This window comes from Grampus griseus (genome assembly GCF_964374135.1).
Source record: "Grampus griseus genome assembly, chromosome: 5".
NCBI lineage: Eukaryota > Metazoa > Chordata > Mammalia > Artiodactyla > Delphinidae > Grampus > Grampus griseus.
In genome coordinates, this window is record NC_138998.1 from 137830015 (window position 1) to 137854711 (window position 24697).

Here is a 24697-nt window from a genome sequence, read left to right on the forward strand (position 1 = left end):
TGGTGTGGACATAAATGGGGTTGGGTTCAAATCCTGGATACACCGGTACCTTTCCTATCATCTCCCATTCTTCTTTTTTTTTTTTTGCCATACCTCGAGGCTTGTGGGATCTTAGTTCCCTGACCAGGGATCGAACCCGGGCCCTCGGCAGTGAAAGTGCCGAACCTTAACCACTGGACTGCCAGGGAATTCCCTCATCTCCCATTCTAAGTCCTCACCGGTGAGGATGGATAGTAATAGGACCCGGTTTTAGGGCTGTTGTGTGGTTTAAGGGAGTGGTTTATGCAAAGCCCTTAGAGCAGGTCTGGCTTGGCAAACACCTCAAAATTGTTAGCTATTAGTTCAAGTAGGAAATATTTTTCTCCCTAGGGCAGGCAGCTGGAGGGGGTGTCAAGATTGAGGTAGGTTTTGCCCTGTTGTTACCAATATTGGGTCCTCTGGCCTTGTGTGCGGTAAAGCCAATCTACTGACAATCTACTGGGTTGTGGTATGCAGGTGTGAAGGAATGTGCAGGACTTACTGTAGGCACCAAACAAGGAGTGTGGGCAACTGATGGTCAAAACCCCAGAACTTCCTGATGGGTTTCAGGAAAGTGTTTTCAAGGGTAAAGTGAGGGAGGGGGGTGCTGTAGGGTGGGTGGTCAGCTTGTGCACAAGTATCTGATTGGTTGATGGTGAGGGAACCAGTCATCAGGATGGTGTCATAGGAGTTAACATCATCAATCCTCAGGCTCCAGTTGCTCTGGGGGCTACGTGCTCACCATCATCATGCAGTTAGCTTCTTCCATTTGGGGGAGGCTTTAGTATCTGTAAAACAGCTCAGGAATGTGCATCAAATACTTTTATCTATGTCCTTCAGGGAGGAACTAAAGGTTCTGTGACTGCCACATGGCTGATTTACTGTTTAAATTGTTACCAGTTCTCCTGGCCCAACTGATACTTTTGTCACTACATGTTCACATCCTTTCAATCATTAATTCTTGAGCCAGGCTTTTGTGACTCAGGGGAGGCCTGAGATAACTATAGGTTTTCTACAGACAAGAGGCAGGCAGAGGATATGGGGGGAGGGGTCTGTCCAGGGAGGCCCCATAGGGTCTTCCTCAGTTATACTATATGATCAGCAGATGTATATTCTCTAGGGCACATGAGCCACAGTTTATGTCACTAACTTACAAAGGCATTAAGAAATACACAGAGCTTATTACTTTCTTAAATAACATTTGCAGCAAAATAGTATGCTCATGTGGTGGATTTAAGACTAAGGTGTTTGAAAAAATATTTCGTGTGACAAAAATAGTATATACTCACTGTAGAAATTTTGGAAAATACAGCAAAGAAGAAAAGCAAAAATGATGGTGGGCTTTAACATAAAATTTTGGTGGGCTTTCAAATAAAATTTACTGGGACGAAGTGAGAGAGTGGCATGGACATATATACACTACCAAATGTAAAATAGATAGCTAGTGGGAAGCAGCTGCATGGCATGGGGAGATCAGCTCCGTGCTTTGTGACCACTCAGAGGGGTTGGATAGGGAGGGTGGGAGGGAGAGGCAAGAGGGAGGGGATAGGGGGATATATGTATATATATAGCTGATTCACTTTGTTATAAAGCAGAAATTAACACACCATTGCAAAGCAATTATACTCCAATAAAGATGTTAAAAAATAAATACAATTTATAATGCTTGTTACTTAAATTTGGGGAACCATGAGTCATCTTCACCTAATTTGGGGAGTAAACTTTGCATGCCCTAAGTTAAATTGTTGCGGGGTCATCTCAACCATTCATCCTGATCTAAATGAAGCTGAGCTATATTCTAGGGTCAGGGTGACCTTTCGTGGAGGGCACCTACCTGAGGGGAAGGGGAGCAGGCCTCCAGACCTTCTGGGCTCTGGTGAGGGGGCTGGAGGTCAAAACCCAAAAGATCCCTCCCCGGTCCCAGGATCTTACAGCCACGACCTTCATGAGCAGTCAGGGACTTAAACTAAGAGAGAGACTCAGCCATGTTAAGAAGACTAAATATACCCTCCTGCCTTTGCCCCTAAAGACCTTGATCTTGACTTTGAAACCCACCAGGAGAGTGGGGTGGCTACCATTTGGGCTTCTTAGTAGATTTTTAATGTCTCTAACGTTTAACACAATTCAAATTATCTATACAAATAAGACACAGAGAGAGAGCCTGTTACAAACAGATCATTCATTTCTTCCCCCCAAAGTCTCTAAAACAGTGGATGCAATTTGCTTGAAAGCCAGCCCTCCCTGCTGGGTTGGGGATGTCAGCGAAACCTGACACGGTCCTCAGCTTGTCAGCCTCTGTTCTTCAGGAGAAACAGGTGGTAAAGGGGGAAAACTGGGAACAGGCCACTCCTAAAGGAATCTACTGTATGACAGTTCATTGAATTTTTTTTTTTTTCAATGCAAAACGATGATTATTTTTACTTTTTAATTCTATCCATAGGAATTGTGTTTGAAGGTTTCACTAAGTTTCCAGGTATTCCTCAGAGTAGACTTGAATGTGGTAGACTTGAATGTCACTATTCATAAATGATAGTGACAATTATTAAGTATTGTTTAATTAGCATGCCGCCTTCTCTGATTAAAATACACGCTTTGTACATTAGGTGCCATTGCCGAGCGGTGTAAGAATAAAAATCATGCACCCTTTAAAAACACTCTTTAGTAACAGACCCTTATTGCTGATCCAGATGGCCTATCATTTGTATTAATGACAAACTTAATTTCTTGAGTAAATTTTCACCCACTGTGCTCCCTTGATTTTTCTTGCTCAGTGAAATTTATCTGAAGCAAAATATAATAAAGCATGACATATGCATCACAGAATTAAAGTGGAGATTAATTAAAGCTGACTCCAGTTGACGGGCATTGAGTTTTTTTGAATCTGCCAGAAAATTTTAAAGTAAGGAAGCCGCTCTTTATTTAGGTAAAGGCTTCTGTGGCTGTTCTGACCCGTGCTGTGTGCCTGCCAAAAACCCTGTAAACAAGTCCCCCTCCGGCACCGAGCTGGTGGTGTTCGGGCTTTTCCAGCTCCGGGGAGCGCCTCCCTCCTCTTCTCCCCTCCTCCGCTACCCGGGGCTCCACCTCCCGCTGCCCGAGGCATCTCCCCGCAGGTCTCTGATTGGTGCGGAGCGCAGCCTTGCCTTTTAGGGACTGTTGTCGGACTTTCAAAGGGATTAGGGAAAGGGTCCAGCGGCTGCTTATATCAACCAATCAACTGTTTTCCTGACAGACCCCCAAATATTCCCTGGCCAATGGCGGGGAGAGCCCGAGGTGCCTGGGCCGCTCGTGGGAGAGGCAGGGCTTCAGTGGAGCTGAGAGGCGTGAGCTCGGACAGCCTTGGGCCCCTCGCCAGTCCCCACCTGGCACTTGTTTGTGTCACTGTCAGGATTTGTCTGACTCCGCGTTCCCTCGCAGGGGTGTGTTGGGGGGAGTCCTCTTTGCAACCCTCAAAATGGTTATCAAAGTGTTTGTTGCCACATCATCTGGGTCCATAGCGGTAGGTGTCTGATGGAATTTGGGGGCTTTCTTCCTGTCCTATTTTCTGAATAACTCAGACTTGGAAGTAGAAGGAGGGGGTATGGCCCAGTGCTGGCTTTACATGTCTTTTTGGGGCGTGTGTAAGTAAGCCTGTGAGCCCTTTGCTTTCTGCCTTGGTTTGAATGGTGTTGAAGGAGTGTGTGTGATCTGGGACAGCTGTGTGTGGAAGGGGATTCAAGGAAGGGGGTGTGTTTGATACTAGAACTTTTTTTTTTTTTTTATGGCCACGTTGGGTCTTCGTTTCTGCACGTGGGTCTAGTTGCGGCGAGCGGGGGCTACTCTTCGTTGCGGTGCGTGGACTTCTCATTGCGGTGGCTTCTCTTGTTGAGGAGCACGGGCTCTAGGTGCGCGGGCTTCAGTAGTTGCAGCACATGGGCTCAGTAGTTGTGGCACACAGGCTCCAGAGCGCGGGCTCAGTAGTTGTGGCGCACGGGCTTAGCTGCTCCACGGCATGTGGGATCTTCCCGGACCAGGGCTCGAACCCGTGTCCCCTGCACCGGCAGGCAGACTTCTAACCACTGCGCCACCAGAGAAGTTCCCGATACTAGAACTTTTAACATGTGATTTGTGTCATGTTGTGTCTCATATATGATAGAATGGGAGGCTTTTTTTTTTGGTGGAATGTTTCTGCCATTCTTTCTGCAAGACAGACTAATTTAAAATTGCAAATAAATGACACTTTGTGTAACAATAATTGGTATGTATTGTATGTATGTATGTATCATCTGGCGTATGATGGGCCAGATTACTAAAATGACTCCTGGGTGTAATAACTTGTGTATGTAATGTAATCCTAATGAAAGTGTCAAGTTAGCATGTGTAATGCTATTATTTGAGGATAATAATGTCACAGTGACAAGAACAAACATCTCTAAGGCTAAAGGTTTAAATTCTCTAGGAATCCAGACAGACCAAAAACAGGTACTAAAAGCCGACCTCCAAAGCATTGCTTTGTCTGATTTCCTTGGGACCAGGCTGGGAACCACACGTCCATCTCTCTAAGTCCAGCTTTCATTCTGTGCCTTAAGAAATAGGAGTAAGGGAGGGACTCGTTTATCCTTGGAAATGATTCAGGCTTTGATTTTAGGCTTGAACCTGCAGTGTCTATCTGGGACCGACATTTCGACCAGCATTTTATCATCTAGGAGGCTGTGGAGAGAAACAGAGTTTTATTAATCCTGAGAGTTGAAGACCAGCAAAGGGGCTGTTTCCTTTTATATCTGATTCCTGGAACTTCTCGGGTTGCAGCTTGGGTTTCAGTGGTCCCTCAGCCAGGGATGATACCCTAGACAAATGGTTGGCCCAGGGAACTGTCCTAATGGCAGCTCCTGAATGCCACCCGCGTTGCCCCCACCTCGCCCCCTCCAGCCCTGAAAGTTCACGCGGTTTCCAGAGAGGACGAGAGGAAAACACGAGAAAAGAGCCTGGTCACTCCTTCTGAGCACAACTGGTGGGCACCTGTTTAGTGAGCTCTCGAACATCTTTTAACAGAAAACGATGAGGAACAATTCCAAATGCAAAACTGCAAAATCTTTTGTGGCTGTTGATGACCTCAGAAACTTTTAGTTGATCTACAAAAAGCACATTTTTGGATTGTTTAGATTAAAAAAAATTTTTTTTTGTAGAAAATGGCTTTTGTGGGCTTCAAATATGCTGTTGACACACTCATTGCTGAAAAATTTTTCCACTAACCTGCCAATCTTCTACATGTTCCATAGATCAGGTCTGAGTGGCCCCATGCATCCTTCCGGAGACAGTGAACAAACTGATGGATTTCTTAGGATTATCTGATGTCCTACATTCTTGAAGTTTGGGAACATGATTTAGTTAGCCTGGGGGGATCTGGAGGGGTACTGTTTTTTCCAGGATCTTAGAAAATCCAAGTTCATTCTGCTGCCGGAAGCAAATGTTTTGGTGCCACTTGGGACTATGTGACCTTGGGAAAGTTATTGCCCCTTGCTGAGCCTCAATTTCCTTATCTGTAAAATGAGGGTAAGAATAGTACTCATCTCATAGTGTTGTCATGAGGACTTAGGAAATAAGCGAAGGGTGCCCAGCAGGGTATCAAGTGCTTAATAAATATTATCATTATTAGTTTTTTAAAATTTATTTATGGCTGCGTTGGGTCTTCGTTGCTGCGCACGGGCTTTTCTCTAGTTGTGGCGAGTGGGGGTGTCTCTTCGTTGCGGTGCACGGGCTTCTCATTGCGGTGGCTTCTCTTTTTGCAGGGCACCGGCTCTAGGTGCACAGGCTTCAGTAGTTGTGGCCCACGGGCTCTAGAGCACAGGCTCAGTAGTTGTGGTGCATGGGCCTAGTTGCTCCGCTGCATGTGGGATCTTCCTGGACCAGGGCTCGAACCTGTGTCCCCTGCATTGAGAGGCAGACTCTTAACCACTGCGCCACCAGGGAAGTCCTATTATTATTAGTTAATGTTATAGTTATCAGCTATGGTTAGTTAGTATTATAATTATTATAACTATTGGTTATTAGTTAATGTTAGTTAATATTAATCAATATTTTTGTAGTTATATTTATTAGTTAATATTAGAAGATCTGCATCTGTGACGATGTTTCAGAACTGTCTCAAGCCACATAAATGGAAGAATTTCTGTCTTATCCTAAAGAATGAGAACTGATTTTTCCCACGGTGTCAGTGCTAATGATTTTTCCCGGCTGGGGAATCTCACCCAGAAGCTTCTTTGCAGGACGACCCCAGAGCAGCTGCCAGTACTTACGCTGTGTGGCAGTTGGTCTTTGCTACTTACTTCTTCAGTCTGTATACTTTAAAAACAGGTTCTTGCCTGTGACCTCATCAAAGAGGGCATTATGACTTCTGTTGGATGAATGAAATCAATGAAAAAGGAAAAAGCCAATTGTAATCTCTTGATGAGGTTTAGGCATGCAGCTGTGTATCACATCTCTATTTTAACAGCTGATGCCAAAGCGTGGTTCCATGTTTTACCACTTTACACACAGATTTGGGTGAAGAGACCCTGGGAGTAGGGGAGAAAGTTGTTGTATCTTCGTGGATGACCCTCCTCTCCTTCTGAAGGCCATCGCCACAGGGGTTGGGGGACAAAGGGAGAGAGGACGGTCCTCCCTGTTTTCAAGATGCACAGTCCCTGGACCACCATCTTTAAGGACAGACCCTCATGGTGGCCCCCGGATTTTGCAATCCTTTTTCCAGTCTTGATTGAGTGTAAATATAGAGGGAAAAACATGGTTTTTGAATTAGATGGATCTGGATGTGAACCTTGGAAAATTCTTTAATTCACTGGCACCTCAGCTTTGTTATCTTAAAATGGTGATCAGGGGCTTCCCTGGCGGCGCAGTGGTTGGGGGTCTGCCTGCCGAAGCAGGGGATGCGGGTTCGTGCCCCGGTCCGGGAGGATCCCACGTGCCGCGGAGCGGCTGGGCCCGTGAGCCATGGCCGCTGAGCCTGCGCGTCCGGAGCCTGTGCTCCACAACGGGAGAGGCCACAACAGTGAGAGGCCCGCGTACCGAAAAAAAAAAAAAAAAAATGGTGATCAGAATTCTTGCCTGGCATGGCAGTCAGGACGCGTCAGGCCAGGGTGCCCGACTGCACAGCTTCTCGACTTGTGGTGCAAAATGCTTTTCCACGCTTTCTTAATTCTCACCAGCACCCAGGATGAAGGCGGCGTTCTATCCATTTTGCAGATGAGGCAATGGACGGGCAGAACTTGTGCTCAGAGAGCAACCTTCCCGGCCAGGATGGAAATGCAGGCCACCTCTCACTCAAATGCACCGTGCTTTTTACTACAATACGGTGAGCTTGTTCGGAAAGGTTCCTCACTGTACAGACAATAAACGGAACATGCCAAGCGAGAGACCCAAAGATCACTCTGATGCAGCACAGTCACCAAGAGTGGCTGGTGACTTCAGGACAGAGAAGGATTTTTTTTTTATTGTTTTATTGATTTTTTTGATTTACAGTGTTGTGTTAATTTCTGCTGTACAGCAAAGTGATTCAGTTTTCAGATTCTTTTCCATGATGGTTTATCACAGAATACTGAATATAGTTCCCCGTGCTCTACAGGAGGACTTTGTTGTTGATCCATTCTCTATGTAACAGTTTGTGTCTGCTAATCCCAAACTCCCAGTCCGCCCCTCCCCCACCCCCTCCCCCTGGGCCACCACAGGTCTGTTCTCTAGGAGAACGGCACATTCTTGTGAGTCCACGTAACAGGATAGGAAGTGAAAGCACGGGGTCCTAAGCACTGGTTCGCCAGGGAATTCCCAATGTAACAGGATAAGAAAACAGAACTCTCTCAGCCTCCACTGAGGTCCCAAAGCCTCCAAGTGACACACACCCGAAGGACCCTGGATCCTCCAGAGGGGCTGCCCAGAAGGACGGTGCAGCCTGTGGGACCAGCAATGGCCATGGCGCCCTGGAGAGGGGAGAGGGGGTGAGAGGTGCAGGGGGGAGTGTATCTGTGGTGAGGGCTACTGGGGTGCTGTGCACACCCCTACCCTTGAAACCACAAAGGGGGGGTGGCCTTTGGGGACCGATGCTGTGTCCCTAGGGTCAGCTCAGGAGGCCACACGGAGAAAGGCTGTACTTTGTGGTGGGAGCGGCATCTAGTAGGGACCCTTGAACAAGGACCACCGGGGGGGGGGTCCGGGGGGTGCGCCCTGCTCACGTGGGCATCAGAGTGCTGCAAAGGCCACGTGCCAGCCAGGTGAGCTCGTGCACTCCCTGCTCCCCCTCTCCCTCCTCTGGGTTCATCCTAAGACACTTCTCCAGACCCAGGCAGAAGCCAAGAGCTCCAAACAGCCAGGAGAGCCATGCTCTTGACTGAGTTTAAGTTGCTGGTGTTTGGAGAGTCCGGAGGGGCAGATTTTATTTTTCTTTTCTTTATTTGGGGGCAGTGCTGAGAAATAAAATGTAGCACAATACCATGCAGCCAACACTCAGTCAATTTCCTGTAGACGTAATTGCTTTTCTTGAGAGAAATCATCATAAACAGATTCTTTTTTTTTTTACATCTTTATTGGAGTATAATTGCTCTACAATGTTGTGTTAGTTTCTGCTGTATAATAAAGTGAATCAGCTATACGTATACATATGTCCCCATATCTCTTCCCTCTGGCGTCTCCCTCCCACCCTCCCTATCCCACCCCTCTAGGTAGTCACAAAGCACCGAGCTGATCTCCCTGTGCTATGAGGCTGCTTCCCACTAGCTATCTATCTTACGTTTGGTAAGCAAACATAATAATGAGAGGAGGAATAATTTCACAAATCCCAATCTTATAAGGCAAAATGTATGGAGTAAAAGTGTCTGGAGTCCTGAAATTTAAGAATACTTATTCACTGTAACTGTTACTTTCAATGAAATGGTCAAAGAGTGGAAAACTTCTTTTGTAGAGACTGGTAGCATAGAAATTCTGGAATATATTCTGTTTATCAAAGCGTCCCAGTTAGCTCTGAGCTGCCCCATTTTTATATTTCTAATTCTAAAAAGATATTATAGGAAAATATTTAGCAATTGAATTAACTGATGCATATAAATTAAACATTTGTTGGACCGCAAACTTTGGTCGTGTATATATGTCCCTGCCACTCTCTCACTTCGTCCCAGCTTACCCTTCCCCCTCCCCGTGTCCTCAAGTCCATTCTCTAGTAGGTCTGCGTCTTTATTCCCGTCTTGCCCCTAGGTTCTTCATGACCATTTTCTTTTTTTTTTTTTAGATTCCCTATATATGTCTTAGCATCTGGTATTTGTTTTTCTCTTTCTGACTTACTTTACTCTGTATGACAGACTCTAGGTCCATCCACCTCACTACAAATAACTCAACTTCGTTTCTTTTTATGGCTGAGTAATATTCCATTGTATATATGTGCCACATCTTCTTTATCCATTCATCTGTCGATGGGCACTTAGGTTGCTTCCATGTCCTGCCTATTGTAAATAGAGCTGCAATGAACATTGTGGTATATGACTTTTTGAAGAGTTTATGGTTTTCTCAGGGTATATGCCCAGTAGTGGGATTGCTGGGTCATATGGTAGTTCTATTTTTACATAATAAACAAATCTTCCTCTCCTGTTTTCTCCATCTTTCTTTGACTTTCCAGCAGAAGAAACGTAAGTCAAGACTTCGGGAAATGTTCATTTGTGTAGAAACTGTGCAACGAAATGAAATCCTTTTCCAACCCACCTCGGGTCCTGAGGCATGATTTTCTTTTAAAATTCTTTTTTTAAATTGAAGTATAGTTAATTTACAATGTTGTGTTAGTTTCAAGTGTACAGCACAGTGATTCAGTTAAGTCCTGAGGCATGATTAATAGAGATGGAAATAACGCTGGTGAGGGAGTGGACCTCAGCCAGGCTGAGGCTCCCGGGAGGGTATTTGAGGGGGAAGGAAGACAGGGGTTTGGACAGAATAAAGGATATTGCCTTTTGAATATTTAATTAAAAGTAAATCTGCCTGAGTGATTAAGAATCCGCCTGCCAATGCAGGGGACACGGGTTTGAGCCCTGGTCCGGGAAGATCTCACATGCTGTGGAGCAACTAAGCCCGTGTGCCACAACTACTGAGCCTACCCTCAAAAGCCCGCAAGCCACAACTACTGAGCCCACGTGCCACAACTACTGAGCCCATGTGCCTAGAGCCCGTGCTCTGCAACAAGAGAAGCCACTGCAATGAGAAGCCCGTGCACTGCAATGAAGAGTAGCCCCCTTCACTGCAACTAAAGAAAGCCTGTGCACAGCAATGAAGACCCAACACAGCCAAAAATAAATAAATAAAAAGATAAATTTATAAAAAAAAAAAAGAGGGCATCATTCATTCTGGGAGTGAATTCTTTGAAGCGAGAAAACTGTAATTGTTTCTGGGGAAGGAGTTCTAAGCCTTCAAGATGGCCACATTCACAAAGAAATGGCATTTGGTAGATACAGTCCTTGTACGTGAAACAAGGGTAGAGAAAAGGGCCCTAGGATGTTCTCTCTTAGGTGTGGCTGGCACTATGATCTCAGGTGAAGAGCTGGGTGTGAGTGCGAAAGGAGAACAGGGTTATTTTACTGCATTTCTCTTCAATATTCTGGGAGAAATATCCACCAGCTTTTCTAGCTTTTTTTCTCTCTTTCTCTTCTAATAATCTCCATGTGGGCTTTTCAGTTTCCTGTATTATTTCTAAAACTGCTTTTGTTCAATGTGACTTGTTCCTATTTTCATAACTGTGAGTAAAGTGCCGTTTAACGTGGGTATACTTGGTATTTGAGTTTCATAGTAAATTGTCTTTTTTTCCTTCTCTCTATCATCTTTTTCTTTGTAAACGATTCTTACTTATTTTTTGGCATTAAAGCTTAGCAGAGAATTAAAAGTATTTTGAAGGCTTCAAATAAAAGCTATGATGAGAGCATTGCCATTTTTATTACGTCAATTATACATCAATGATTTAAACATTGATGAGATTAAGATTTCCGAATTTAAATGATGACCCTGTTGATCCTATGGAATGAAGAGCTATGATTTTATGGATTTCCTTGTTTAAATATTTAGCGATATTATTTGTGTTGTATGGTACAGTTGAAGGAAGGGATTAAGTTATGTAAATATAAATAAAATGGTTTTTTACAAACTGTCTAATAGTAATCTCTCTACTCTTGACCAGATTAGGAAGAAACAGCAAGAAGTAGTGGGCTTTTTGGAAGCTAATAAAATCGATTTTAAGGAGTTCGATATTGCTGGAGATGAAGACAATCGGAGGTGGATGAGAGAGAACGTTCCTGGAGAGAAGAAACCTCAAAATGGGATTCCTCTGCCCCCACAGATATTCAACGAAGAGCAGTACTGTGGGGTGAGGTTTGGTTTTTTGGAAAAGTCTTCTGCATGTGTGTTTATCAGAAGTCATTTAAAGCAGATCGATTTCAAGGCAGCATTTGAATTTTTTGACATTTTTCAGGTCATGATCTATTTCTACCATTCAGTACCTGGATGGTAGATCCATGGTGAAGGATCAATAATAGTTAAGACTTACAAAATGATGGAAACAATAAAATAATGATTCAGAAGTTCTTGGGTTTCTTTTAGCTTCCTTATTTTGTTTTGAAGAATTGAGGTCACTTGTTTAAGCAAAATACACATTTAGTTGGAAAGAAATTCTGGTCAACCTTGCAGGGTACACATACATGCTCCCACAGGGACACTGGGTATGTTTTCAATTTTGTAAAGAATAATTTGCAAAAGTAGAGTTTGGTGTAAGTGTATCTAAACAGTTTAAAAACTGGTCTGGACACCCTTCCTCCTTGTGAGGACACAGCAAGAAGATGGCCATTTATCAACCAAGAAGGGGGCTCACCAGACACTGAATCTGCTGCTGCCTTGATCTTGGACTTCCAGAACTCTGAGAAATAAATAGCTGTTGTTCATAAACCACCCAACAAAAAAACAAAATCTGTTCTGGACATTTCATCATAATAACAATTTTATTTTATACATTTAGTAGTCCATTTTACCATAAAATCACCTTTTCCTCAGAGTTTATAGATTCTGCTTAGTAAATCAAATTGTTGAAAGGAAACATTTAAAAACTCAAAGGGCTTTGGAGCATGAAACTGGAGTTATCTTAGGGGTCCTCTAAATCTTCTAGGCCGTTTTTCAGACGCAGCAATCAGGGTTCTGGAAGGCAGAGGGAATCAATGGCCCAGAGCGGACGACTTCTTTTTTTCCTAATTAATTAATTAATTTTTGGCTGCATTGGGTCTTCATTGCTGCGCGTGGGCTTTCTCTAGTTGTGGTGAGCGGGGGCTACTCTTAGTTGCTGTGCGTGGGCTTCTCATTGCGGTGGCTTCTCTTGTTGCAGAGCACGGGCTCTAGGTACGCAGGCTTCAGTAGTTGTGGCTCGCGGGCTCTAGAGCGCAGGCTCAGTAGTTGTGGTGCATGGGCTTAGTTGTTCCGTGGCATGTGGGATCTTCCTGGACCAGGGCTCAAACACATGTCCCCTGCATTGGCAGGTGGATTCTTAACCACTGTGCCATCAGGGAAGTCCCAGAGCTGACTACTTCTGAAGGCTAGAGCCTGGTGTAGGAATCTTCACTCACCTCTTCTCTTCTTGCTGCACAAAACTGTTGGTCCTTTAGCTTAGCTTCTCTTTACTGTTATGTTTCTCACCTAAAGCAGGTGTCATCAAACGATAGCCAGAGGGCCAAGGCCTGCAGCTGGCTGTTTTGGTAAAATTTTATTGGACACATCTGCACTAATTCACTTACCTAGTGCCTATAGCTAATTTTGCATGATGGCAGAGTTGAGCAGTTGCAACAGAGACCATATGACCCACAAAGCCAGAAATATTTGTGATCTGCCCATTTACAGAAAAGCTTTCGGGCCTTTTATTTGAATCATGAATTGTTTCGTTGTTGGGGGTTTGCATTAGTTTCCTAGGGCTGATGTAACAAAACACCACAAACCTGGTGGTTCTTATGGACTGTGTGTTTGTGTCCCCCCCAAATTCATATGTTGAAGTCCTAATGCCCAATGTGATGGTGTTTGGAGATGGGGCCTTTGGGAGGTGATTAGGGTTAGATGAGGTGCTGAGGGTGGGGTCCCCATGATGGGATTAGTGCCCTTACAGGAAGAGGAAGAGAGAGAGAGAACGGTTTCTCTTCACCATGTGAACAAACAGCCAGAGGCAACTCTCTGTAAACCAGGAAGAGAGCAGATCCCAACTATGCTGCACCCAGGATGCATTTCTGATATTTAAGCCACCCAGTCTATGGTATTTTGTTATGGCAGCCCGAGATATTACAGTGTCTTAAAATAACAAAAATTTATTCTCTCACAGTTCTGGAGGCCAAAGTTTGAAATCAAGGTGTCAATAGTGTTGGTTTCTTCTGTAGGCTCTGAGGGAAAATCTGTTCCCTGCCTTTCTCCTGGCTTCTGGTGGCTGACAACAATCTCTGGCATCCTTTGACTTGTTGACATATTATGCCCATCTCTGCCTCTATCTTTACATCGTCTTCTTGCAGGTCTCTTTGTGTCTTCACATGGCCTTCTTTTTTTAAAATAAATAAATAAATAAATAATTTATTTTTGGCTGTGTTGGGTCTTCATTGCTGTGCATGGGCTTTCTCAAGTTGCAGCGAGTGGGGGCTATTCTTTGTGGCAGGGCTTCTCATTGTGGTGGCTTCTCTTCTTGCAGAGCACAGGCTCTAGGTGTGTGGGTTTCAGTAGTTGTGGCACTTGGGTTCAGTAGTTGTGGCTCACAGGTTCTAGAGTGCAGGCTCAGTAGTTGTGGCGCAGGGGCTTAGTTGCTCTGCAGCATGTGAGATCTTCCCAGACCAGGGCTCAAACCCATGTCCCCTGCACTGGCAGGGGGATTCTTAACCACTGCGCCATCAGGGAAGTCCCCACATGGCCTTCTTATAAGGACAAAAATTCATTGGAATAGGGTCCATCCTAGTACAACACGGCCTCATCATAACTAACTACCTCTGTAAATACCTTTATCTCCAAATGAGGTCACTTTCTGAGGTCCTGGGTGGACATGGCTTTATAGGGGACAGTACAGGCTGTGTGAATTTACATGGCTGTGTTAGGATTCCTCAGAGGCTTAGCTCAAAGTCCTGTGAATGTGGGAGTGTCTTCAAACAGTCTTAATGTGGCAAGCAGTTATTTAGTGGAACATATGGTCCAGTCCAGCTCTCCTGGGATTGAAGTTGGAGCTTCCCAGAGTGTAGAGAGCACTTGCTCTGTGAGGAAAAGTCCCTCCCCTGCACCCCCCACTTCTCTCCCCACCCAGTCCAGACCTCCTGGCCTCCAGACATCCCTCAACCCTGAGCTGAATTTTTTTTTTTTTTGCGGTACACGGGCCTCTCACTGCTGTGGCCTCTCCCGTTGCAAAGCACAGGCTCCGGACGCGCAGGCTCAGTGGCCATGGCTCACGGGCCTAGCTGCTCCGCGGCATGTGGGATCTTCCCGGACCGGGGCATGATCCCGTGTCCACTGCATCGGCAGGCGGACTCTCAACCACTGTGCCACCAGGGAAGCCCTGAATTTTTTTTTTTGAATTTGACCTTATGTTTGTTTGTTTATTTATTTATTTATTTATATTTTTGGCTGCATTGGGTCCCTGTTGCTGCACGTGGGCTTTCTCTAGTTGTGGTGAGCCAGGGCTACTCTTGGTTGTGGTGGGCGGGCTTCTCATTGCGGTAGCTTCTCTTGTGGTGGAGCGCGGGTTCTAGGCGCAGGGGCTTCAGTAGTTGTGGCATGCAGGGTTCAGTAGTTGTGGCTCATGGGCTCTAGAGCGCAGGCTCGGTAGTTGTGGTGCACGGGCTTAGTTGCTCTGTGGCATGTGGGATCTTCCCGGACCAGGGCTCTAACCTGTGTCCCCTGCATTGGCAGGCAGATTCTTAACCAGTGCACCACCAGGGAAATCCCTGAGCTGAATTTTTAAGAACTGCAACTCTTCTTGGATAAAGAAAGGGAGAGTAAGTTTTTTCGGGGGAGGTAGTGGTGATGAGCAATTTTTATTTTTCATAAAATTTTTTAACAATTGAAAAATTGATAGATGTGCACACGGAAAAATTAAAATGCTTCCAAAGTTGCCTGCAGTGAAGATTCTTCTCCCTCCCATTTCATCCCCCTCTAGTTCCTTCCTCTCAGGTGGGCCAGCTTCATGGATCTGCCATCTGGGAAGTCACACCAGACCCCGCTCAAGAGAGCTCTCAGCTTGGTTTCACGCTCTACTGGTACTGTCTTGAAATTCACAATGATTTTTGAACAAGGGAAGCATTGTTGTTATTTTGCACCGGGGCCTGCAAATTATGTAGCCAGTCCTGCTCTGGACCAACCAATGCTGGCAATTTCTTGTTTGGCCTTCCAGGAATTTTCTATGTGCATTAACAATTGCATATCACTTAAAAGAGGGGGTGTACTCTATACACTTTGTTCTTTTCACTTAATAACCACATCTCAGAGATCATTGCATAGCTGCACATACTCTTTTTTTAAAAACAGTTTCATTTTATATTGGAGTATAGTTGATTAACAATGTTGTGTTAGTTTCAGGTGTACAGCAAAGTGATTCAGTTATACATATACATGTATCTATTCTTTTTCAAATTCTTTTCCCGTTTAGGTTACTGCAGAATATTGAGCAGAGTTCCCTGTGCTATACAGTAGGTCCCTGTTGGTTATCCGTTTTTGTTTTTCTTAAATTAATTAATTTTTTGGCTGCGTTGGGTCTTCATTGCTGCAGGCTTTCTCTAGTTGTGGCGAGCGGGGGCTACTCTTGGTTGCGGTGTGTGGGCTTCTCATTGCGATGGCTTCTCTTATTGTGGAGCGCGGGCTCTAGGCGTGTGGGCTTCAGTAGTTGTGGCACACGGGCTTCAGTAGTTGTGGCTCGTGGGCTCTAGAGCGCAGGCTCAGTAGTTGTGGCACACGGGCTTCAGTAGTTGTGGCTCGTGGGCTCTAGAGCGCAGGCTCAGTAGTTGTGGCGCACGGGCTTAGTTGCTCCGCAGCATGTGGGATCTTCCCGGACCAGGGCTCGAACCGTTGTCCCCTGCATTGGCAGGTGGATTCTTAACCACTGAGCCACCAGGGAAGTCCCTGGTTATCCATTTTAAATATAGCAGCGTGTACATGTCAACCCCAAACTCCCAATCTATCCCTCTCCCCTATCCTTCCCACCTGGTAACCATAAGTTCATTCTCTAGGGCTGTGAATTTGTTTCTATTTTGTCAATAAGTTCATTTGTATCAGTTTTTAAGATTCCAAATATAAGTGATAGCATATGATATTTGTCTTTCTCTGTCTGACTTACTTCACTTAGTATGATAATCTCCAGGTCTATCCATGTTGCTGCAAATGGCACTATTTCTTTTTTTTTTTTAATCCCTTCCTCCCTGTCCCCTTTGGTAACCATAAGTTTGTTTTTTATGTCTTTGCTCTATTTCTGTTTATAAATAAGTTCATTTATATCATTTTAAATTTTTAAATTTTATTATTTATTGATTGATCGATTCAGTATTTGTCATTTTTCAAATGGCATTATTTCATTCTTTTTAATGGCTGAGTAATATTCCATTGTATATGTGTACCACATCTTCTTTATCTATTCGTCTGTCAGTGGACATTTAGGTTGCTTCCATGTCTTGGCTACTGTAAGCTGTGCTGCAATGAACATTGGGGTGCATGTATCTTTTCAAGCCATGTGTTTCTCCAGATATATGCCCAGGAATGGGATTGCTGGATCATATACTGTTTATTTTAATGGCTGCACAACATTCCATTGGATGTGATATAATTTATTGGCACAGTCCTCTAATGGGGAACATTCATGTTGTTTCCAGTCTTTCTCAGCTACGAACGATGCTGCAGGAAACCTCTTTATGGGTACAGTGCTTTGTATTCAGTCTGAGTATATGTATAGGATAAATTCCTAGAAGGTGTGCTGACTTACAGCATATACGCTTCTCACCCTTCAATAGATATTAAACCTGGACTATAGTTGCACCAATTTACATTTTCAAATGTAATTTGAGTGTGACTGTTTCCCTGTGACTTTGACAACACTCTATATGCACACTTTTGGATCTTTGCCAATCTAAGTGAAAAATGTGTTCTCATTGCTTTGACTTGGATTTCTGTCTTAATGGGTGAGGCTGAACATCTTTTTCTCTGTTTATAAGCTCTCTGTGTTTTTTTCTATGACTTACTATTTTTCTATTTGGTTCCAGGTAACGTTTACTGGTTTGTAATAGTCTTTACTTTTGAAGGAAAGTAGCCCTGTCACTACCATGTTGCAAATATTTTCCCATGTTTCTTATTTGTCTCTTGACTTTTTAAAGTGACTTTTTTGGAATGCAGGACTTAAATTTTTTTGTGCAGACAGATCTATTAACCTTTTTTAAAAAAATGGTTCCTGTCTTGTTTAGAAAATTGTTCTGCACTCTAAAATCATCAAAGGAATCATCTCATGTTTTCTTCTAGTACTTTTCCAGTGAAAGTAGGATTTAAAACCTCTTACTTTTGCTTATTTTAGCTGTCCTTTTCAATCAAGGCAAGTTACGGTAGAAACAATATTGAAGCATTTTCTTTCAATCTATGTTAACTTCCAGGGTAAAAGTTCTGCAGTTATTTTCTGCTATAAAAATAAAACCTCAAAGGCATTTTTTATTCTGTTTTGCTGTGATCTAGCAATGCTTTTCATTTTAATTGTGGAAGAAGAAGAAAAGAGTTCCCAAGTAAGAAAAAAGGCTTCTATTTTTAAGATGTATTTTCCTATTACAAGTATGGCTCTAATGAGTAAGCATACAAATTATTTTATGTTTAACTGTTTTTAATTCTTTTCAGTTCTGCCTTCAGAGAGGTATTAGACGTTTTTCTTACTAGCAACTTTGCTAAATTTGCTTTTCTGCAGTCTGTGGATATTCTTAACAAAAGTTCATTAATGAGGCAAAGGACTTTGTTTTCAGAAAGTAGGTAAAAATGACTATTTGTATTGTAGGTTCTGATTTTGAAAGGAGACTCAAAAGTTATGAAGGATATGTCAGGTTTAAAATGGCATAAATCTACTCAATATTCTGTAATAACCTATATGGGAAAAGAATCTGAAAAAGAATGGATAGATGTGTATGCATAACTGAATCACTTTACTGCACACCTGAAACTAACACAACATTGTAAATCAACTATATTCCAATATAAAATAAAAATTAAATAAAAAAAGAAAGTGATAAACCTGCTTTAAAAAAATAAAATGGCATAAATCTGGATGGTCGATGTGTCTTTCCACACGATTGAAATGTGGACGGTCAGAATAATGCTACCATTTAAGTTGAATCACTGGACTCTGGATTCTTGAATGGTCACCTATATGCCGTACCTGATGACGGCAGCAGGGAGAGGGGACCTCAAGGGCAAGCAGTGGCTTTCTCTGCACCAGGGCAGTGAGAGGGCTGGATGTCGCAGGTAGTTCTGAGTACCATCGTGTCCCTGCCAGCCTGAACCCCTGTTGCTCTGGGCAGAATAGATGAAGATGTTATCGTGAGGGCGTGGCAGACAACTGTTGCCTACAGAAAGGGCACACCACCGAGAAGCAGCACAGTGGAGGCCGGGTCACCCGCCTGGCCGAAGAACACTAACAGGAAGTAGCCAACTTGTCTGTTGATGCCAAGTCGGAGTCTGTGCATTTTTGCCTAGGTGAGGGCTGGGGTGCCTGCCTGGGCCTGGACGCAGCAGCCAAAGGGGACCTTGACCATTCAGCTGAGAGGCAAGTATCTGTGGGGACACAGGACTGCAAGGGAGGACAGGATGCCCGTCCAATTAGGGCAGGGGGAGGGCGTTCTCAACACACTGATGTTACTGAACAGGGTATTTTATTTTATTTTTTTTAATTAAAATTTCTTTTTCAGTATGATCACAATTTTATTATATCTTTTTTTTTTTTTTTTTTTTTTTTTTTTTTTTTTTTTTGCGGTACGCGGGCCTCTCACTGTTGTGGCCTCTCCCATTGCGGAGCACAGGCTCCGGACGCGCAGGCTCAGTGGCCATGGCTCATGGGCCCAGCCGCTCCGCGGCATGTGGGATCTTCCCGGACCGGGGCACGAACCCGTGTCCCCTGCATCGGCAGGCGGACTCTCAACCACTGCACCACCAGGGAAGTCCATATATATATATGTATCTATCTATCTATCTATCTATCTATCTATATAAAATTATATCTATCTTATATATAACTTTGACAGTACATATACCAACACGTTAATAAAAGTAACTTTTTGTTTTGCCATTATGGGCAATTTTTCCTTGCCGTTTTTTTTTTTTTTTGCGGTACGCGGGCCTCCCACTGTTGTAGCCTCTCCCGTTGCGGAGCACAGGCTCCGGACGCTCAGGCTCAGCGGCCATGGCTCACGGGCCCAGCCGCTCTGCGGCATGTGGGATCTTCCCAGACCGGGCATGAACCCGTGTCCCCTGCATCGGCAGGCGGACTCTCAACCACTGCACCACCAGGGAAGCCCTCCTTGCCTTTAAAAAAGAAAATTTATTGAAGTATAACTTATTTACAATGTTGTGTTAATTTCTGCTATACAGCAAAGTGACTCAGTTATACATATATATCCTTTTCATATTCTTTTCCATTATAGTTTATCACAGGATATTGAATCTAGTTCCCTGTGCTCTACAGTAGGCCCTTGTCGTTTATCCATCCTCTGTATAATCGTTTGCATCTGCTAATCCCAACCTCCCAGTCCTTCCCTCCCCCACCCCCTCCTCCTTGGCAACCACAAGTCTTGAACAAGCTATTTTATGTTATTAAAATTTTATTATGAAATGTGCCATAGATGATAAAAAATACGTAGTTTCAAGAGGGATAATAAAAATGAACAACCATGTGCACACCATCGGTTTGAGTAGCGTGATATCTCCAGAAATTTAAAAGCACACTGCGTGCTTCTCCCTGATCGTGTGCAGCTCCTTTTGCACAAGAGGGAGCCAGGGTAGTGAATTTTGTGTTTACCGTTCCTTTCCTTTTCTCCCATCTCCCATGTATACACATCCAAGGAATACATTGTTTTGTTTTGCCTATTTTTTAGCTTTATATAAATGGACTCATACTACCTGTATTTTTTTTTGTTTTTGTGGTACGCGGGCCTCTCACTATTGTGGCCTCTCCCATTGCGGACACAGACTCCGGACGCGCAGGCTCAGCGGCCATGGCTCACGGGCCCAGCCGCTCCGCGGCATGTGGGATCTTCCCGGACCAGGGCACGAACCCGTGTCCCCTGCATCGGCAGGCGGACTCTCAACCACTGCGCCACCAGGGAAGCCCCTATCTGTATTTTTTGAGTTGCTTCTTTCACCAACGTATTTCAAAGATACAACCATGTTGATTGTTGTTGTTCCTAGTTTATTCATTTTCATTGCTTCAGAGTAGACACTGGTGTGTGTCTTTGTCTGTCTGAGCTGCTATAACAAAATGTCACAGACTTAGTGGCTTATGAACAAGAGAAATTTATTTCTCATTGTTCTGGAGGCTGGGGAATCCAAGATCAAGGTGTCAGCGTGGTTGAGTTCTGATAAGGGCCACCTGTTTCACAGCTGGTGCCTTCTTGCTTTGTCCTCATGTGATGGAAGGGGTGAGGGAGCTCTGGGGGATCTCCTCATAAAGGGCACTAATTCCATTCACGAGGGCTCCACCTTCATGACCTAGGTCATCACTCTCAGTATGTTTAGCTCTAACAGACAATACAAAGAGTTTTTTAAAGCTGAGCTGAGGGATGGTCACACTTTGAAACTAATGATGGCAGTGATTCCAGGAGAGGGAAGACAGATTCGTGGATGTTTGAAGCACTGGTGAGATCGCCCCCACATTTCCAGTCACTCTGAGAAGGTTTTTGTTGTTGTTTTGATCTGACCTTCCCTCTAGGTCCTGGGAGTCAGGACTGGGGTCAAGTGGAGTAGAACCTTTGCGAGTTGCACATTTTTACCACTTTTTTTTTGGTAAAATATATTTTTCAATTTTATGAAAAAAGATGGTGACAGTGGCTGACAATTTAAAAATATTTTCCTCCTTAACAAAATAATCCATCAACTCTATTTCAACCCCTCTCCCATTTAAAAAATGTTCTAAACCATCTGCTCTGGCTTCCTGTGGCAGCTCAGGGTAGGCCCCACAGGAGGCATCCTTTAACTGTGGCTGTTAGTAAAGAGATTGCGTAGCTCTTCATGTTTGTGTGTCCTCTTCTGTATATATTTAGAACATTTTTCTATTGAGTTTTTGCCTTTTCCTTATGATGGAAAAAGGACAAGCATTTTATATATATATACACACACACATAATTAAGAAGAACATAAAAAATGTGAAGTCCCTCCAGAAGAATCTAACAAGAGATGTCTGGAGAAAATTTAAATGTTACGGAAGACTTAAATAAATGATGCTAGAGAACATATCCTTGGGTTGACCATCTCTATAAAAAGGTAGTATCTTAAAGATCCTAATTCTTCCCAAATTGATCTATAGATCCAATGCTTTTTCAATCAAAATCCCAGAAGGAATTTTTGTAGAACCAAGCAAGATAATTTACCTAAAATGAACAAGGCAGGGTCTAAGAATAGCAAGAAGAAGCAGAAAATAAGCAAGTCTCATTATAAAGCTCTGATCATGAAGACAGTGTGATATTGAAGGATAAATAGACAGGTAGACCTAATGTCCGGAAATAGAGTCCCACACAATACACAACTGGTTAAGACAGTGCTGGCATGGCAGATAGATGGGGAAAGAATGGACTTTTTAATAAATGTGGATGAAACAATTAGATGAAATAACTGGTGATTTAAAAAAATCAAAAAAATTATTAAAAAATTTACCCTTATTTCTTTTTTAAAAATGGAGATGTAATTGGCATATAACATTATATTAGTTTTAGGTGTGCAACACAATGATTTGATATATGTATATACTGCAAAATGATTACCACAATAAATTTCATTAACATCTATCACTTCATATAGTTACCATTTTTTCCTTGTGATGAGAACTTATATGATCTAGTCTCTTAGCAACTTTCAATTTTTTTTTCAATTTTTTTTTGCCTTATTGATTCTTACTGATCTCTATCTATATACATCTCTATCTATATATAATTTTTTTCCTATTTGCTAAATCTCTGCTCATCTTTATTTTTTCCTTCCATACTCTTTGGTTTCTTTTTTCCCCCAACTTTAATGCTTGACTCACTACTTTTAAAGCTTTTTTCTTTTCTAATGTAGGTATTTAAGGCTATAAATTGCCCTCTGTGTACTTCTTTAGCTCATTCCATGTATTTTGATATGCAGTATTTTCATTGTTGTTTCTAAAACAATTGTAGTCCATAATATGATTTCTTTTTTGACCCATGCATTGAGATTTGGATATATTTGGAGTAACTTCTATTATTTTGTTATGTACTTTTTATTTTTCCAACTTTTGCAGTTTCTTTCTTTTTTTATCTTTTCTTGACTTTATTTTGACTAGAGTCTTTTTTCCTAATTATATTTCTCCGTTTACTTAATATAAGCTATCTGTTCTCTTAGTGGTTACTTTAGTTATTTTAACAACCATACTTAATTTAAATTAGGTAAGATTGTATCTTTACTTTAACCCTAATCACCGTTTCCCTATTTACATGTGTTTGGTTATTTTAGTATTTTAATTTGTTGACCATTATACCACCTCACAACATTTCTACTTGCTGTTTTTATAGTCAAGGTTTGTTTAGATTTAGATTTGCTCACATATTTATTAATATCTTTGCTCATTATTTCTTCTTGCATCTTAGATAATCCACCTGGAATCATTTTCCTTCTGCCTAAATGCGTCCTATAAGAGTTTCTTTAAGTGAGGGTCTGTTGGTGGTAAATCCTCTAAATTTTTTTTGTTTAAAAAAGACATTTTTCCAGACAAGTGTCTTTATTTCACTCATGTATGAAAAATAGTTTCACTAAGTCTAGAATTCTGAGTCGAGGGTTATTTTTTTTGTAAGCATGTTGAAATTATTTTACTTTCTTCTGACTTCTGCATTGCTATTGAGAAGCCAGTTGTCAATCTAATGCCATACTTTGCAGGGGAAACGTTTTCCTTTTCCCCTCCCTTCTACCCCTCCCTCCATGGGCTGCATTATAATCTTTCTCTAGGATGTGTCTAGATTTAGAGGTTTTTTTTTTTTTTTTTGCCACATGGCAGTGAAAGCGCCAAGTCCTAACCACTGGACCAGCAGGGAATTCCCTAGAATTCTTCTTATTTATCCAGTTTAGGATTATTTTTGGGCTTCCTGAGTCTAAGGATTGGTATCTTCAGCAAGTCTAGAAGATTATTAGCCATATATGTTTGAGTATGGCTTTCCCCCATTGTCTCTGTTAGCTTCTCCTATAAGATGTGTGTTAGACCTTCTCATTCTGTCTTCCTATAATAATATTTCTTCCATATTTTTCATCCTTTTTCCCCCCTCTCCAGATAATGTCTTTGGTTGAATCTCCCAGTTAGCTAAATTGTTTTCTTCTGATGTGGTCTAATTAGCTATTTAATCCACATTTTCATTGTTAGGAGGACTTTCTGGTTCTTTCCAAATTTGCTTAATTGTTCTTTCTAGTTTATTTCTTGTGTTTTCAAGCTTTTCTTTCATTTCTTTATGTATATTAAATATAGATATTTGATATTTTCTGCCTGATAATTCCAGTGTCTGATTCTGCTTTCCATTATTTCTGCTAGCTTTCACACATGGTATATTTTTATTTCCTTATTTATTTTGTGATTTTTGACTCTGAATTGCTCATTAAAAAAATGCTATTTTCAGATACTCTTTGAGGCTGGAATTTGTTTCTGCTAGTTTCCTGGGAGATCCATAAAAGTTAGAACCCTTTTAACTTGATTTCCTTTGAAGATTTTCTGGACAACACATGTCGTGGGAATTTGGATCAAAAACTCTCATGAATTTTGGCTTGTAGTTATAAATTCTCAGAGAATGTTTTCTCTTTCACTGAGCACCAAAGTTGAATCAGGGAAGTTTTCTTCCATTCTATTTTTCATGGCAAAGTTTTTTCTCATTTATATTTACATTGAGGGTAGAGCCCTCAGTGGGGTTCTGGTGTGTGTGTCTGTGTATATATGTGCATGTATGTGTGTATCTATGTATATGTGTGTATGCATGTGCATATGTATGTGTATATATATGTGTCTGTATGTGTATCTATACATCTATGTATATACGTGTATGTATGTGTTTATATGTGCACATGTATATGTATGTGTCTATACGTGCAAATGTATATCTCTGTGTGTGTATGTATGTGTGTGTATCTTTATGTGTGTGTGTTTTATAGAACTCCCCACCTTAAGGAGGCCCGGGCTTTATCCACTTGCCTCTTTTCTCTCTGTGGCATCAGAGTGGAAGATAAAGATTTCCTGGTTTTGTAAGAAACTCTCAACGTGGATGGTGGCCTTGTTGTGTGCTTATTCTTAGGATTCTTGATCTCACTTGGCTATACTTTTTTTTTTTTTTCCCGGTACCAGCTTAGCAATGAATTTATACTTTTTTTCTTAATCTGGCTTAAAAATTTCTTTTTCGAGATGGTGTTTTAGGGCATCTAATCTGCCACACTAACGTAACTGGAAGTTGAAAAACCATTTCATACTCATTATTTT

The 24697-nt window shown here is 42.4% G+C and overlaps 1 protein-coding gene across 1 annotated transcript in view; it reads left to right on the forward strand.

Annotated features, from left to right (window-relative positions):
* Positions 1 to 3337: 3337 nt before the first annotated feature.
* LOC309823289 (SH3 domain-binding glutamic acid-rich protein-like) overlaps positions 3338 to 24697 on the forward strand; it is a 64638-nt gene continuing 43278 nt past the window's right edge. Inside the window, exons 1-2 of the mRNA XM_082655473.1 lie at positions 3338 to 3514; positions 11189 to 11374. Of these exons, the coding sequence (XP_082511599.1) occupies positions 3470 to 3514; positions 11189 to 11374 (231 nt within the window). The 5' untranslated portion in view covers positions 3338 to 3469. The remainder of the gene's footprint in view (positions 3515 to 11188; positions 11375 to 24697) is intronic.